Raw genomic sequence first — 18,059 nt, forward strand, 5'->3', positions numbered from 1 at the left:
CTTCAGTATAGTTGACACATGGTGTTCCATTAGTTTCAGGTGTATAGGATAGTGATTTGACAACTCTGTATGCATTATGCTATGCTCACCACAAGTGTAGCTATCATCTGTCACCATGTGAGATTGCCTGATTTCTGAAACACCTTCTGGGCCAAACGAAGCATATGTATAGGCAATCCCCCCATATATAATTTCCACTTTAGGGCTCGGTGCTCTTGCTTAGGTTAATGGACGTGAACTGAGAGAGCAGATGGTCACTTATTTGTTAAGTATTTGATGAACCTCTACTATGTACTAAGACTACTGTCCTCCTAGTTGAGGAGACATGGTCTCCAGACACTAGGAGAGAAGGCACAAGGTGGAAGCATTGAAGTTCCAGCAGTACAGAGACTGAATGTGGGGCAAGTGCAGAAAAGGGAAAATTATATGAACCAAGGTGGGTAGAGGTGGGTTTGCAGAAGGAGAGAGGATTGAGCTCTCTTCTGCGGGACGGGTGGGATTCAGAATGGGAAGTTTGGGGAAGGAAGGAAGATGACAAAAGTGTGGAGACGAGGATGGGCCTGATGTGTTCAGAGGTGTGAAAGAGAAAAGCAGAAGGGGACGCCTGGGTGGCTCAGTTCGTTTGGTGTCTGCCTTCAGCTCAGGTCATGATCCCAGGGTCCTGGATGGAGTCCCTCATCAGGCTTGGGGCCTGCCTCTCCCTTTGCCTGCCACTCCCCTTGCTTGAGCTCTCTCTATCTGACAAATAAATAAATAAAATCTTTTTCTTTTTTAAAGAGAAAAGTAGAAGCATATGGTCCAATATGGACCCAACAGGATAACTGCTCATGTTTCTGAGTAAACATAAAGACTGTAGTTTTGCATCCTGGTACTGATATGCCTTAAAAACAAATTTAAAAAGATGCGTTTGTGTGTGTATTTGTATGGATATGCAGAGTGGAAGACAGAAACCCTTTACTTTGGTAGTGACCCCAAGTGAGAAATCTAATAAGCCATCCAGGTGATGATAAAGGAATATATGGTCATGTCCCCCTGATGCCATCCAGAATAAATACCATAAAGATAATTTCAGATTTTCTCTGTAAAGAAAGGTAGCTCAGGTTTAGAACACAAGTAGCTCAGATCCCTGCTGATTACACAGCCCTGAATAGCTTGGGAGCTGGGTTAATTTACACACCCAACTTCCTGGCATTATTCCTTTGGGCTGACAAATTCAGCATTATTTGCCAGATTACAAGAGACCTTCCTGTTACATTAGCCCACCTCTTTTTCAGTCTGCTTTCCCTTGTCATCCTAATCTAATGGTACTCCAGATAACTAGCCTGCTGAGCAAAAATTTCATACAAATTACAAGGGAGAGGAGCCGAGTACCAGCCTTCTCAGTAATTTACACCACAATAGCAGCAGCTCCGAGGTGCTAGTCATTTATAAATAGGCTCCTAAAGCAGCGTGTGGGCTTTTAAACACTGAGAGCAGTTGAAAATATTCCCCGATTTGAGCACATCTTTACTCCCAGTGTTACAGTATGGGGTTGTAAGACTACACGGTGCTTCCTACTGTGCAGGGTTAGGAAGTTTATCGGGGCCATTCCCCAACATTAGGCTGATGGGTGTTGCAATGAGGATGTTCTTAATGCACTGAAGGGATTCAGAGTAGTCTGCTAAGTTTTATCAGACAGATGCCAGGCTAACTGAGCCCAGGAATCAAGACAAAAATTTTCAAGGCAGGAGCCATCTTATTCCATTTTTTATATTCCCTCAAGGTCCAATCAGTTCTGCCTTGGATATGCTTTGAAGTTCACGCCACCTCACTGGCCCCAAACTGCAAAAGATAATAGTTGACACACCATGTCTACTGTAAGCTAGGCACTGATTTCAGGACTTTGCAAGATGAGGCCCATAAATATTAACCCATTAAATCCTGGCAACAACAATATGAGGCAAACTTATATGCCCATTTGACAGATGGGGAAATCGAGGCACAGATAGGTTAAGTAACTTGCCCATGGTCACATAGACAGTATGCTGCAGGGCTGGCATTTAAACCATGGATTCTGCCCCCAGAACCATGCTCTCAACCATCTTGTCCTGGTCCCTGTCTGATGATCTCCTCTTGGGCCAGGGGAGATTCTGGCCTCTGGCAGAGATCAAACTGGAAAAAACTGGGCATTTCTTATTTGTCTTTGTCCTGAACTTACTGCAGACATTCTTTGAGTTTCCCTTCCTTTGTCCTTGTCCTTTTATTTACCATTTCCTGGGCTAGATGGCCTCACCTGCTGCACAGGGGAGGGAAAGCTGAGATTTGTCTGGCCTCCTGCTAGAACAACATATGACACTGCCATTTTTTATTTACCAAGAAGACAAGTGACGTCTCCCCCTATCCCAATGCCATATTTTATTGTCAATGATATTCTTCTTCTCCAGGACACAAAACTCCTAGGCTCATTAGCTGAACACGAAGCTTTGGAATCAACTCTTCGATATCAGTCTGCATGTAACAAAAGCCAAATGTTTTTCTGTACTTACAGAAATGTGCTGAAGACATACCTTACTGGCTGCCATGGAAAAGTATTTGAAGGCAGTAGCATTATTTTGTGGTGCTGCAGCATTCCCTTCTAAATACATCTAAAAAAAAAAAAAAAAACAACCAAACAAAAAGAGCATGTAATAAACTATGGAATCTGCGGGTGATTAAAAAATGTTTTGGCGCTACATAGATGTGATGGCTGCACGACATTGTGAATGCAGTAAATGCCACTGAATGATAGACTATGGTGAATTTTATGTTATTTGAATTTCACTTCAATTTTAAGAAAGGAAAAAACTAAAGAAATAATCTCTTACATACATTCGGGAGTGACCTTGCTGGAGGGCAAAGAAATGGACCCTGTTGGTGTTTTCTCACACTTCCTTTCATCTCAAGTTGTTTGTAGCACTTTGGAAAGCGGCACATTTGTCCCCATGGTTACTAATGCAAATTGGCCGCAGGGAGCCAAGGGCAGCACTTGGGGGAGTCAGTGGTCTTTGAAGGAGAGGGAAAAAAAAAAAGTGCCTCTTTAGAGGAATTGTCCACAAAAGTTGCTCAGCATCTGAGGAGGATCCTCTCTTGATAAGGGCCCAAGGATGGATTTTGGTCAGCCTAGAGCTGGTTCTCATTCCCACGGTGTAGGAAGGAGGCACCTCATTGGGTGGAAGCCTATACTAGTTAGATGTTCAACTGACCCAGATGTCTTGTTACATGGCAGAGCAGAGGGTCATGGGGGTGGTAGGGGTCTCTGAACTACACTCAGCCCAGGAGCCCTGGGCCAGGTGCAATTTCAAGGCTACCTTTGGTGCCCCAGATAAAGGCTGCTGTTGTATGGGGCTTTTTCTCAAATGGTCATCTCAAGTATACTATCCTCAGTCTGCAGTGGAATGCCTTGGTCAACTGCTTCCATGAGACATCTGTCGTGCTATACTGGGTTCAGTTCACTGGTACCATTAGTTTCTTAAGATTTTTAAGAAATGAAAAAATACCCAATCAAGATGAAGCATGTACCTTTCCTATAAATGCCATGGCATTTGCACTCCCAGCCTTTGCTGCCTTTAAGAAGTAGTATAATGCTTTCTGGAGAGAAAAGGAACAGTATTATTGACAGTCACATATATACCCCGTGAAATGTCTTTTCAAACCAAACTTTATTTCATTTAACATGCATTTTAAAAAAAATCTATGAAATGCCTACACTTTTTAAGGCACTATTTCAAATGCTATTTCAAACAAACCTGAAGAGTTTATTTTAAAAATAATTTTTAAATGTGAGGGCTTGTTTCTTGCATGTGGAAAGGCATGATGGGCATGTGGCTTTGTGGAGGACAGATGGATCCCAGCTCTACAACCACATAGTCTATTATTTTGAAAAAGTATGCCTTGATGTTGATACTATGTACTTATTTTATAAGACAGTTTGTATAATTTGGTAGAATTGGATATGTAGCTTCCTAATGTTTCTAAGGCAGAGTGAGTGAAACAAGGCACACCAGGCCGCCTGCTGAGACCAGGTCTTTTTACAGAGGTAAACTTCAGCCCTATTCTTTCTAAATCAAAAACAAAGGACACCAGTCAGCCTCTGATTCTCTTTAGGTCAGAACATTGAATGAAATGCTCAGTTTAGCTCATATAAGGGCCGACCTGACCCTTGTTACCCTATTCCCTAGGCCTCATTGTTACCCCTCAGAAGTTCTCCTCAGAAACCACGTGAAGCATTAACAGAAATCCTCTGCAGGAATGAGAAATGAAGACACTCTCTGAAGTGTCTTTTTAGGACACAACTCTTCTGCTCTTTAAAAAGCTTTGACTAGGTTGATGGGCAAGGATCTGCTCCTTCTCAAAGAGAAGAGGAGGTTTAAGGAAGAAACATGAGTAGTTCTTTTATATGTAAATTTACTCCAGAAATACTGCCAATTTATTTGGGAGCCACACCCTTGTTATTAAAGTCAGTCTGCTTTGTGGACACAACTAAATATAAAGCCACCAGTGCCGCATCTCACTACACCATACACCCATGCATCCATCCGTCTCTCCTAGTCTTCATTTTTTTCAGAAACTTGATTGAAAGCGCTATGTATATGGCATGTATATGGTTTATGGTCTATGGTAGCTTGTTATTATAGGTGAGTCACAGAGGAATAAAAAAACACCATCCCTACATTTTTTCCCTATCAATACTGCTGAGAATAAAGGCATATATGTGAGTAGCAATGACAGTAAGTGATAGTTGGGATAAAAGGAACCCCAAAAAGAATGAGAGGTATGGAATAACAGAATTATACATATGTGTTTTACAAGCTTTGTCTTACCTAATCTTCACAACATCACTAGAAGGAAGGTACTATTAATATTTGAGTCAATTTTGTGACACTCAAAGTCAAGCAGTGGGTACCAGAGTCACATTAGTAGCATGATTCCAATTTCCATGCACTTAGTACTCTGCCTTCACATTGTCAAGAAAGAGGACTCAAATGGCAAAGGTCTTATAAAAGATGGACAGGATTCACCAGTGCAGAGGGCATCATAGGCTGGAGGAATAACATGAGCAAGTAATAGAGATAGAAATGTCCAACATACGTCTAGGAAATAGTAATTACTTCAGTATGGTTGAAGCAGAATATCTAAAAGTTAGGACTTGCAAGAATATGATGGGGCCTTATTATAACAATTCTGAATACTAGGCCAAGACTTCTATTTTATATGATAGAAAAAAGAAGCCATTGGAAATTTATGAGCATAAGGGAATCTTGAAACAACAAATACTGTCCAAAATGTCTGGGAATAACCTAAGTGTCAGTTGGATAGGGGGAAATTGTAGCAATGTATGATTTATCAATCATCTATCAGTAAACAAATCAAATGCATGATTTACTAATCACATTTATCAGACCCCATTAACACAGAAAATAAAGGTATTTCTTACAAATGCCTCCACTGAGCCAAGACACAAATATACATATAGGTGACTATCATGGCATGCACCCATAGATTTAAATGTCTGAACTTAGCACAGTATCTACTGTATATGAGGCACTTGGGAAATATTTTTGGAATGAATGCATGAGGGAGTGGATGAAGGCGTAAGTTTATAAATCTCTAAAACAAGAGAACTGGATTTTAAGCTTTATAATCCCTTATAACTTTCATACCATGATCTGTGAAATAATTTTCACTGTCCAGTTTCAGAATTTGGCTCTCAAAATATTTGGCAATAGAAAATTCTGGGAAAAAATTGTCACTCTGAGAAGCTATATTTGAACTGTTGAAAGAAAATAAGCAAATAAGAATCAGAAGAAAATAAGAACCTTGGAGTTTTCCCCATCTTTCAATATAATGATCCCATAAAGACCAAAGGAATTGAAGCTTTCTCTAATTTCCCCTTCTACACCCTTCCACTCTCATGGCTTACTTGCATTTCAGTTCTCTTTTACTTGTCTTTAAATTAACCTGCCTTTAGTGCTATTGCTTTAATTGTATGAACATTTACTAAACACTATGTTAAGGTTAAAAGTATCATGCAATCTACTTTGATGAGTCCTTGCTCTGAAAGAGTTAAGTATCCATCTATCCATCAATCCATCCATCTACCATCCATGTGTCTACTCATCCATCCATCCATCTACTGTGGTCTGGATATTTGTGTGCTTTCAAAATTCAAATTTTGAGGGCCTGATACCCAAGGTGATGGTATTAGGAGGTGGGCCTTTGGAAGATGACTGGCACCAAGCCTTCATGAATGGGATTAGCGCCTTTATAAAAGAGGCCTTAGAGAGCTAGCTCTTTCTTTCTGTTATGTGAGGTTACAATGAGAAGTCCATAAATTAGAAGAGGGCCCTATCCAACCATGCTGGCACTCTGATCTCAAACTTCTAGCCTCCAAAATGTGAGAAATAAGTTTCTGTTGTTTATCAGACACCCAGACTATGGTATTTTTGTTACAGCAGCTAAAACAGACTAAGACACATCCATCCTTCCTTCAAATACTTACTGAGTACCTACTGTCGTGTTTTACTGATTCTAGGATGTAACCCCCACACACACTTTAATCGGGACACTTCTTACTATCAACAGCATCATATAATTTATATTGGCAATGTTTTTCTTTCTCAATAGAACATAAAGTGTCTTATAATTGATGGGATCTTAGATAGGATGAAATATAGTATGTCCCAGACATTATGTGAAGTGAAATTTTATTATTTAAACACATATGTTCTTACAACGAGCATAATTTTTCACTGGTTCAAGAAAATCCCTAGGTTTAATCAGTTTGTAATATTTCCTCTAGAATGAAATGCCAAGAAAATGTATTATTTAAAAAAAATTATGAATACTTCTTTTATCTCAAAATATGTAAATCAATCTGAAAAGGGATGATATTAGCTCTTGTCTTTTTAATGGGTGTTAGAGTAGACAAAGCAGTTGCCCTTACATATCTGATATTGTGCCTCTGCTAGGTTTAATTTAATTATGCCCTATCCACTTTAATAATAAATTTATGGATATACCCAGCTTTCCTAATCCAATTCATTCTGAGCCTGTATAAATTTAGGAATGCAAATTACATTAAAATGTATGTGTAGAAATTCAAGATAATGTAATCAAGGATTGCATACACAATATTTTTCAGTAATTAAGAATTTGGTAGTGGGGGAGGGAGAGGTGAAAATGTTACCTATAGTGACAACTCAGGAAAGAGATTAATTTAATCAAACAGTGAGGAGGGGGAAAAAAAGCCAACTAGTTATTTCCTGGTATTTTAATACTTTGCAGTAAACTGGGCATTACTTACAATTATAAAGAACCTTACATTAATAATTTTCTTCAGTGGATTGAAGCATTAGCATACTGGCTCAAGTGGTGGTTCTCAGACTGAGGACCAACATATAATGTTTACAATGCTATCATTCATTCATTCATTCATTCATTCACAAAATACCAAGTACCTAATATGTACTATCAGAGTATAGGATACATAGGAATGAGCAAGACAGACAAGAGCTTACATTCCACTGTGGGGAGACAGCAAACAAGATCAATATAATTCAGGGGGTGATATGGGAAAAGGAAAACAAAAACTGTGATAGGATAAGTGGTGGAGAGTAGAGTTGATCAAGAAAGTCCTCTCTAAGGAGGTAAGTCTTGGAAGATGAGAGGCCAGCCATGGGAAGAGCTATAGTAACAGCCTTTCAGAAATTGGGTTTATCCTTTTAATTTCTCTCACTCCCATGCCACTTCAAGTTGATCCTGGTACAGCTAAGCTGTGGTAAGGTGCAATGACCACAATACTTTGCAGTTGTGCCTATTTAGGGAAGTCCTTTTTCCTCTCCCTTCAATGTTGGCTGGCCTTGTAAATTGCTTTGGCCAAAAGAATGTGGTAGAAGTGATTTGTGAATTCCAACTCTCGGCCTTAAGAGACTTTTATGCTTGTCTTTTTAGAATCCTGGGCTGCCATGTGAAAAGCATGGGCATAGCTGGCTGAAAACAGGGAGCATATGGAGAGAATTCACAGATGAGGTCATCACAAACCAGTCAACCCTGGCCGATACTCTACAGATGCATGAACAAGTCTAGTCAAGATTGGTTGAGCCTGGCTGGACCAGAAGAATTACTCACCTGAGCCCGGCCAAAACTGCTGACCTGGTAAAATCATGAATTAAATAACTGGTGGTTGTTTTAAGCCATATAATTTGGGGAGTGGTTTAGGATGCAGCCTAAACTAACCCATACATAATCAGTCTTAAGGTTTGAAACCTTAACTGGAACCCTCCATGCAGGTTTGGGTTTATTAGGGTAAGGAAAGCTGGAAGGACAACCCCCCGGCATGTGCCTGAAACTCGCTGATGGTTCTGGAATTAAACCAGACTTTTGGCAATGTCTGGATGGGAAGCACAGAGCCCAAGCCGACCACTTGAAAGTTAGAGCTAAAGAAACCCAATTACATCATTCCTTCTCTTTGTTTTATAAATGAGGAAACTAGATTTTAGAGGCTGTATACTATCTCCCCTACTGCCACAACCCCCAGGTTAAAAGGAAGTAAGTTTTGATGGAAGAATGCTGAAGCCCAAGTTTCACATTCTGATTCTTAACAACATTGCTACTCAGCTGTGATACTTGAAACAATTTACTTTATCCGTCCAGAATCAGCTCCTCATCTGTAAGATAGAGATAATAAAACCTCTGTGAATGAGCCCGCCGGAGAGCCTGACTGGGCTCCTTGGTGTTGCCCAAGTGTCTGGCTGTTGCCACTACAACACCAGAATCCTTCACTCAGCCCTGGGGTTATACTTCATTCTCCTCTGGAGGCAGATTCCATCTGGTGTTCACAATGGCTGGAGCTGCCCTGGAGTATTTAGCTTGGTAGAGCTTTTATGTACTCTGCAAAGATTGATGGGTATTCCCTACAGCTGAGGTTTGGGTGCCTTCATACCCAACAGAATTTCATGCTTATGGAAAATAGGTAATTCTTCCCAGTTTATGCATCTGTTATTTAACATAAGAAACTCATTGCAGGCTGAAATATGACACAGGAGGAATATTGTGAATCTAGAATGTCCCATCAAAGAAGCTAGAACCTTGGTTCCGACGAGGATTAATAAAATCTGAAGGCCTTCAGTTGAGCTGTCTTAAGATGCATGTGCTTATTTCAATTGCTACCTGTTTTATCATATTTTATGAAATTAATTTTGACATTTAGCCAACGTGTACTCTATCTCATATAAAACACAAGTTACACTCATAAAAACAATATAAAGTGAAATGAACAGTAACAACAGATTACTCTTTTATGTAACCACCTTATTAAAGTAGTTATTTCTATTGCTTAGCCTTTGGGACTATGTTGAAATAGGGTATGTGTTCCTTGGAGACAGTGAGCATGTGGCTCCTATAAAATGACAGGGACTGCAAAACCATCTTTTATAAAGAATCCCAGTTACTATTCCTCATATCTGGGGAGATCTATTGCCTTGAAACCATAGTTAGACTCTAGATGAGACCTTATCCCCTGGCTCGGTATCTTACTGAGATCTTGTATAGGTCAAGCTTATTTGCTCTTTCCTCCACTATAAATCTGAATTGTTAATTAGTCTTCTAACCTCACTGGGATAAGGTAAGGTTAAGCAAAATGACTGAAAGAAGCTTTGCAAATTTATAAAGATGTTTAATAATATTTCTAATTATATTGTAGGCAGTCTGACCCTTAGCAAGAAACTCCCAGGTGGAGTCTCCACAGCTGGCTTTTGGGGAATGGGTGTGTCCAAGGCTGGCAGGTGAGGGTATCTACTTCACCTCACCCCAGTTAGGGAGGAAAGAGGCTAGGTTCAAGGGGAACATGGAAACTCCCTGGACCCAAATGCTCTTTCAGGACCCAAATGCTCCCTGGACCCCCTCTACTTAGTATTTAGAGGTAGGTAGGAAAAGAACTTCCTCTAGTGAACTTTGTTCTTCTTCAAAAGCTAGAAAGCTGATCTGACCAAGGGTGTAGCAATGGGCTCTCCCCCAGCAACTTTTCCATGCCCCCCTCCTCTTTCTTTGCCTCCCTCACCCCATTCTCCTTCACCACTCACCTCCCTATCCCACATGACTGAATCCTGAGACTGACTTACATAGTAATCCTGATCCAGACCTTTCCTCCCAATTAGATGTAACTGTCCAAGAGATACCTAGAAATGAAAAATTTTGAAAATTATTTAGTAATAGTATTAATGTGAATGAAGAAAATAAGTCAATTATACCACAATTTGAAAAATTAATGAATAAAAAGGGTGAAAAAAAATGAAGAAAACATTTACTTGGTGATTTTATTATAGTACACTGTTTCAGTATGATGCAGTTGGCATGTCTAAAAAAGAAGCAGAAGAAAGCATTCTAGGCTGTATCTTTTATTGGGTAATTGATTGATGCTGGGCATCTGGCTTCCTCAGTGTCAGGAAGCTGGCCTGCTAGTGTACAGCAACTCCTGGAAACATAAGCCTAGCAGCCTTTACTCTTAGCTCTCAAAATGTCACGCAAATGCTGTCCCATTCCCATTCTCAAAGACATAACACTTCTGAATGCTGGTTAAGAGTTTATTCATATTCAACTCCACACGGGATGGTGCTTTTTTCCTAAATGTAATATCTAGGTTTTTTACAAGTAAAATTTCTAGGAGTAAATGCAAAAGAAAAAATTGCCATTACTATGACAGGTGGCTCTCCCATAGGCTATAGAAGCTGTAAGTAGCAAGGAACAAGAAAAGAGGAGCAGATGTCTCTTCTTGTTCACTTTCAGGATAGAGCATTGTTAACCCTTTTAGGACTCAGACAACCAAACCCCTTGTAATTTGCATGTTCTAAAAATCTGGATTTGTTTGTATACATTACTTGTATCTGAACATCGCCTCTTTCTGCCAAAAATTTATAGTATTGGTATATGTCCCAATCCAAAATCTCACTGTTAGAACTCAGATTTTCAGGTCTCTCAGTTAGTCTCACTTTTTCCACTGGAATACCTTCACTTTTTTCCAATTTGTCAGCAACTGTGAACAGATACAAACCAGAGAATAGCCAGACTATACAAGGTTGCAGGAGATAACAATCAACTTAGAGAAAACTGGTAGGCCGATTCTACTTAAATTGTGCAGAGATCTGGTCTACTAATAGAAAAAGGACATCTACCTTTAGGAGATAGAAATTTACTGATTTTTATTTATTTGGTTCTGAGAAAAGTGCAAGAAACCTCATTATTTTTTGCAATCCTTACAAAAATTGTATCAACATTTATCAGAACCTCCTGAACAGCTTGGCCAAGCTGGCTCAAGGAAAGAAGACAGATGTTAGGAGCAGACAACTGACCTCTACTATCACTAACATTTTCCAAGATTAAAATGACAATATAAGAATAATAATTGCTCCTTAATTACTTCTTATGAATACTCTGAAAATAAATATAAAGATAAATATGTTTGAATAAATCTAACAGAGTATGAAGTTTGAAATATATGTATTTCAATATATACCAGATATATATTGAAATATATTGAATATGGATATTTCATATTTAATATGAAATTTCAATATATTGAAAATGAATATATTGAATATATAATATATTGAAAATATATATTGAAATACATATAGTAATTCCAATTTCATTAAGCATATGAAATGATCTTGTTATATATAACATGTTACATTAAAAAGCAGTTATTTTTCTCTTTTCTTTCTCAGATCCTAATAATACCAAAGATGTGTATTTAGATACTATTCTGACTACAGAAATTAACCATATGGACCTTATCTTATTCACTTATTGGAAGACTTTTATTTAAAAATCTATTATATAGCCTGGTTTCAGTGGTATGTAAGATGAAATGTTACATATGAATTTGAAAATGGTTCTAGAAACATGTGTTAATTTCATGCTCTATTTTTTGTAGACAAAGGATAGTGTAATAGAATAATGATTACTTGAATTGTTCTCAAGGGCAATGATAGAAATTGATAGCATATGTATCTTAGGTCAATTTCTTTGGGAATTTTTAACAGACCATCCCACATTCTAAGTGTTAGAACTAGAAAAACTGTTTAATATTTATTGATGCTCTATTCAAATTCTCAGTTGAAGGAAAGTACAGCACAGGAACATAGGGATGTATTCTAACAAAAATAAAAGATGAGTACATCCATTTAAAGCCTTTGAAAAGTATTAAGAAATTAGAAAACTCTACATTGTATTAAAAGAATTATAACAAATGTTAAAAACATAGTCTTTTAATACTTTCATAAATATACCAACTGGCATTGATTTATTCTTCTAATTGCTCAGCAAGTCTATTTATCTTAAAATAAATTATGTGAATTACTCACTATAATCTGCCACCTTCTTGTAATGATTTAGGGCAACTTCACAATTCTGTAGAACATTGATTCCTGACAAATATCTGTACCCCTAAAACACAGGCATATATATTCTTAATATTCTGACAGTACTGTATTTATAATGCACCTATTTGACCCAAGAATATTTAATTTACATACCAAAATCATCTGGGACATCATGCTTCCTCCAGCACTTCCAAAGGTGTAATATATCAGTGCCTAAAGTTAAAAAAAAAATCTATATCTATATCCACCATCTAGATTTGAAGCTCAAACCAATCATTGCTTTTCTATTCTTAACCTAGCAATGAAACTTGTACTACTCCAAAATAAATTCTAAATTTTGACCTCTTAATCTGTAAAAATGGCTGACATTTTTGGAGGGCTTAGTGAGTTCTGGAGTCTTTGAAAAGGCACTGAACATGATATTTCATTTAATTATCACAGAAAACCTATGAAGTAGATATTCCCTATCTATCATGGCAAACCTGAAATATGGGACATTAAGAAACTGATGGTATTTTAACCTTAAACTTCTGACTATTGAGCTGGTGCTTTTAACCACCACTCTCAAGTGAGCTCCTTTACCTAAAGAGGAGACTATTTGATAGGTCTCTTTTTTAAAAAAAATTCAGTTTTGTTCCAGAAAAAAATAGAATGACCTTACCTTGGCTTGATTGTATTCCATTCCTATTCCATAAGAAGACAAAAATCCTAATGCCTAAAGCCCAAAAGAAAAGGAAAACTAAATAAATTCATCTACTTCATAATTATTCTTATTTACATTGGTAAAAGATATTTTCAATGTTGGCTCCATAATAATTTGTATTGTTGGTTTATTTCTTATCCTATAACAAAATGCGTTTTTTCACTTTTGTTTAAGCTGTAAGAATTTGGAAAAGGCAACAGTGGGAGTTTTGTATAATACATGTGAAAATAGGCTAACATTTACTGACCTTTAGCACAAACTATAATAAAAAAACATTAGAAACCAATGCTTTTTATATGCTTGCCATTTTTTGGTAATGGAAAACACTTTTTTCCTTCAACATTTTTTAATTTAAATTTGAATATTTTCCTTCATATTTTTAAAATAAAATATGATAATCATTGAACACTACATCTAAAACTAATGATGTACTATATATTGACTAATGGAATTTAAATTAGAAAAAAAAGAAAATATGATAGATATAAAAAAAATTCAAACAGGAAGAACTATACTGAATAAAAGTGAAAGTCTGACCACATAGCAAGATGGTGGAATAGGCAGCCTCAGATCTTTTTCCCCTATAGAGACATTGACTTAGCAACAATATATGGTCCAAAAAGTCTTTAGAAACCAGTTAAGAAATAGTAGTAACTCAGAGAAACTCAAAGCAGAGAAAGAGCAATCCACTGAAACATGTAAGAAACGCTATTTTATTTAACCTGCAATTGTTCCTTCCCCAAGCCAGCATAGCTCAGTGTGATCAGGAGAAAAAGTCCAGTTCAAGGCTTTTCTCTTGGGAGGGAAAGGGAAGAGTGGAACTTAGGTTCAATGTCCAGCTTTTGGAAGGACAGCCATGGGTCTGATTTCTGTCTTGCCTGACTCAGAGCACTAATGAAGAATGAGTATAATTTGGATTCCAGGGCGGGAGTGGGGGTGGGGTGAGAGCAGAGAAGGGGGTTGCTGAGAACAAAAGAGAGCTCAGCCACTTGTTGCAACACTGGAGAATTTGTAGTATACCACAGATAAAAGCCAGCAAACTTGGCACACTCAGCAGAGAGTGCCCAGCTTGTAGCTTTTCCCTTGGAAGGGAAAGAAAAGACTGGAATTGGGACCCAATGTTCTGGCTTTTGGGAAACAGCTCAAAAGACTGGTTTCTATCTCATCTGACTTGGAGCACCGACAGAACTGGAATGCTTTAGATGTCTGGGGCCACTGAGGAGAAAAGGGAATTTAGGAGCTTGCTATAACACCAGAGAACCTGCAGTATCATAAACAGACACTAAAGGGAGCAAAAGACTATAAGCTCCTGAAAAAGACCAAAAAAATCTCTCTAACTGGGAAATTACAAAGTCAAGCTCAGAAAAGACACACATCCCAGAAATGATTTGAGAGTCCCCCAGAATCTCTAACTATGCTGATTGGTGAAAGGCTATGTAGCCAATTTGTAAAGATGGAGAGGTGGCTATATTTTCGAATGCATACCCACAGCAAAAATTTACAAAGCACATGAAGAAACAGGTAAATATGGCCCAATCAAAGAAACAAAATAAATTGAAAAAAATCCAAGCCGAAAGAAATGTAGATATAGAAATTACCATATAAAAAATTCAAAATAGCTCAAAATAAAAAAAGAAAGCACATATAAGCAACGAACCAAAATCAGGAAAAGGATGCATAAATAGAATGAGAGTATCAACAAAGAGATAGAAGAAGAAAGAAAAAAGAAAAGAAAGAAAGAAAGGGAGGGAGAAAGAAAGCCTCCTTTTAAAAACTGTGGAGCTGAAGAATACAATAACTGAATTGAAAATCACTAGAGGGGTTCAAAAGTAGACTTAATCAAGCACAAGAAAGAATTAATGAATCCAAACACAGGCCATTTGAAATTATAGAGTGGAACAAAAAGAATGAAGAAAAGTGAAAAAAAAATCTGAAGAGACTTATGGGAAACCATCAATTGGACCAATATACACATTATAGGAGTCACAGAAGAAGAGTGAAGAAAAAAAGGGTAGAGACCATATTTTAAGAAATAGTGACTGAAAATTTCCCAAATCTGAGGAAGGAAATGGGTAATCAAATTCAAGAAGTTCAATAAACTTCAACTAGGATGAACCCAAAGAGGCCCACCGCAAGACAGATTATAATCAAACCGTTAAAAGTCAAAGACAGAATCTTCAAAGTAGCAAGAGAAAAGAGACTCATCATGCAAAAGAAAGCTCCCATAAGTTTATGAGCCGCTATCTCGGCAGAAACATTACAAGCCGGGGGAATGAGCATTTAATATATCCAGAATGCTGAAATGAAACAGCTGTCAAACAAGAATACTTTATCTGGCAAAACTGACTTATAATAATGATGATGGAGAATAAAAGCCTTCTCAGATAAGCAAAAGCTGAGGGGGCTCATCACCACTAGACCAACCTTATAAACTGTTAACAGAAGTCCCTCAAGTTGAAAAAAGAAAAGATGCTAGACAGCAACGCAAAAATATACAAAAATATTGAGTCCTCTGGTAAAGATAAATACATAGACAAATACAGAATCCTGTAGTATTGTAATAGTGGTACAAAAATAATTTTTAATTCTGGTATAGAATTTAAAAGAATAAACATAAAAGATAGCTATAACTAAAAATGTTAATGAATACAAAATATAAAAAGATATAATTTGGGTCACTGATAACATAAAGTGAGGGAAGGAAGGAGTGTTGTGACTGCAGCTAAGTTGATATCAGTTTAAAACAGATTGTTTTAACTAGAAGATGTTTTATGTAATTTCCACAGTAACTACAAGGAAAATATGTATAGAAGATGCAGAAAAGAAAATAAGAAGGGAATCAAAGCATGCCACTATCAAATAACAAATAAATAAATAATTTAAAAAGGGACCAAGAGGGGAAAAGAGAAACAAAACAACCACAAGACAAATAAAACAATCAATAAAATGGCAACAGTAAGTCTTTCTTAGTCAGTAATTACTCTAAATATAAATGGATTAAACCCTTCCAATTAAAAGACAGAATGACTGAATTGATTAAAAAAAAAAAAAAAAAAGAGCACATCCAACTTCATGATGTCCACAAGAGACTTTAGATATAAGGACACATACAGGCTTAAAGTCAGAGGATAGAAAAAATTATTCCATGCAAATTTAACAAAAAGAGCAAGAGATGACCGTAATTATATGAGACAAAATAGACTTTAAGTCAGAAAATGTCTCAAGAGACAAAGAAGGGCATTATATGATAATAGGATCTATTCACCAGGAAGATATAACCATTATAAACATATATGCATGTAATGGTAGGGCACCCAAACACATGAAGCAAACATTTACAGAACTGAAAGGAGAAATAGTAACACAGTAGTAGTAGGAGATTTTAATGACCCATTTTCAGTAATGGATAGAACAACCTGACAGAAACTCAATGAAGAAATAGAGGAGTTGAACAACACCATAGACTAAACGGACTTAACAGACATAGAAAACTCCATCCAACAATAGCAGAATGCATATTCTTTTTAAGAACACATAGAACATTTTCCAGGACAGACAATATGTTAGTCACAAAACAAGTATTAAGATATTTAAGAAGATTAAAATCATACTAAGTATCTTTTCTGAACACAATGGAATGAAACTAGAAATCAATAGCAAAAAGAACAATGGAAAATTCACAAATATGTGGAAATTAAGCATCATACTCTTGAACTATCAATGGACCAAGGAAGAAATCACAAAGAAATTTAGAAAATATCTTAAGGTAAATGAAAATTAAAACGCAACATACCAAAACTTATGAGATGCAGCCAAAACATTACTAAGAGGAAGTCTATAGACATACAGGTGTACCTTAAAGAAAGATCTCAAATCAACAACCTAATATTATATCTCAAAAAAACAGAAAAAGATGAACAAATTAAGCCCAAAGTTAGTAGAAGGAAGGACATAAAGATTAAAGAAAAAAAAAATAGAGAATAGGAAAAAAAAGTCTAAACACATGCTACAACATGAATGAACTTTTAGGACATTAAACTAGGTGAAATGGCTCAGTCACAAAAAGACAAAAACTGCATGAATCCACTTATATAAGGTCTCTAAAGTAGCTAAACTCTTAGAAACAGAAAATAAAATAAAGGTTGCTAAGGGGTAGGCAGAGGGAGAAAAAAGGAATTGTTTAATGGGTATACGGTTTCAGATTTGTTAGATTAAAAAGTTCTGGAGATCTGTTGTGCAATGATGCACATATGGTTAACACCACTCTACAGTACATGTAGTAGTTTTTTAAAAACCCATTCCTTATTGATTTGGAATTCCTCTGTTACAATATGAAAAATTTTCATATATTAATGGACCCAAGTCTAGACCTTCTAGTTCCTTGATTTTCAATGGACTATATAATAATGTAAATATATTATTGCATTTTTCATTATGTTGACATTTGCATTAATGATGCAAAGCAATGGTAAGTAAAACTGCGGGCATATTAGCATGAATCAAGGAAGTACACCAAACTGCCATTCATATTGTTATTGTATTTTTTTTTTAAGATTTTATTTATTTATTTGACAGAGAGAGAGAGAGATAGCCGGAGAGGGAACACATGCAGGGGAAGTGGGAGAGGGAGAAGCAGGCTTCCCACTGAGCGGTGAGCCTGATGCTGGGCCCCAGGATCATGACCTTAGCTGAAGGCAGAAGCTTAACGACTGAGCCACCCAGGCGCTCCTGTTATTATATTTCATACCACACATTCACAGCAAAACTAAAAATAATAGTATCCCTTAAGAATGTTCTTGATTAAAAAAAAGTCCTTGATGAAGCAGAAAAAGCATTATTTTTGTTAAGTCTCAACTCTTGAATAAATGTCTTCTTATATGGAAAGTGGGCATAAAGTACTTCCAATAGTGAAATAAGTTGGTTGTTTCAAGAAAATGCTTGAAATTCTTGTTTGAGTTGCA

General features: G+C 36.9%; 1 protein-coding gene across 1 annotated transcript in view; it reads right to left on the reverse strand.

Moving 5' to 3' along the window:
* The window catches only part of LOC111141898 (SEL1L2 ERAD E3 ligase adaptor subunit), a 114,832-nt gene that overhangs the window by 20,809 nt on the left and 75,964 nt on the right, over positions 1–18,059 (reverse strand). Inside the window, exons 7-13 of the mRNA XM_022494729.1 lie at positions 13,057–13,110; positions 12,549–12,608; positions 12,378–12,459; positions 10,893–11,047; positions 10,137–10,193; positions 3,538–3,606; positions 2,547–2,624 (exon numbers count right to left, since the gene is read on the reverse strand). Coding sequence (XP_022350437.1) covers positions 2,547–2,624; positions 3,538–3,606; positions 10,137–10,193; positions 10,893–11,047; positions 12,378–12,459; positions 12,549–12,608; positions 13,057–13,110 — 555 coding nt within the window. The remainder of the gene's footprint in view (positions 1–2,546; positions 2,625–3,537; positions 3,607–10,136; positions 10,194–10,892; positions 11,048–12,377; positions 12,460–12,548; positions 12,609–13,056; positions 13,111–18,059) is intronic.

The sequence above is a fragment of the Enhydra lutris genome, unplaced genomic scaffold, assembly GCF_002288905.1.
Source record: "Enhydra lutris kenyoni isolate GAN:26980312 unplaced genomic scaffold, ASM228890v2 scaffoldscaffold6, whole genome shotgun sequence".
Lineage (NCBI taxonomy): Eukaryota > Metazoa > Chordata > Mammalia > Carnivora > Mustelidae > Enhydra > Enhydra lutris.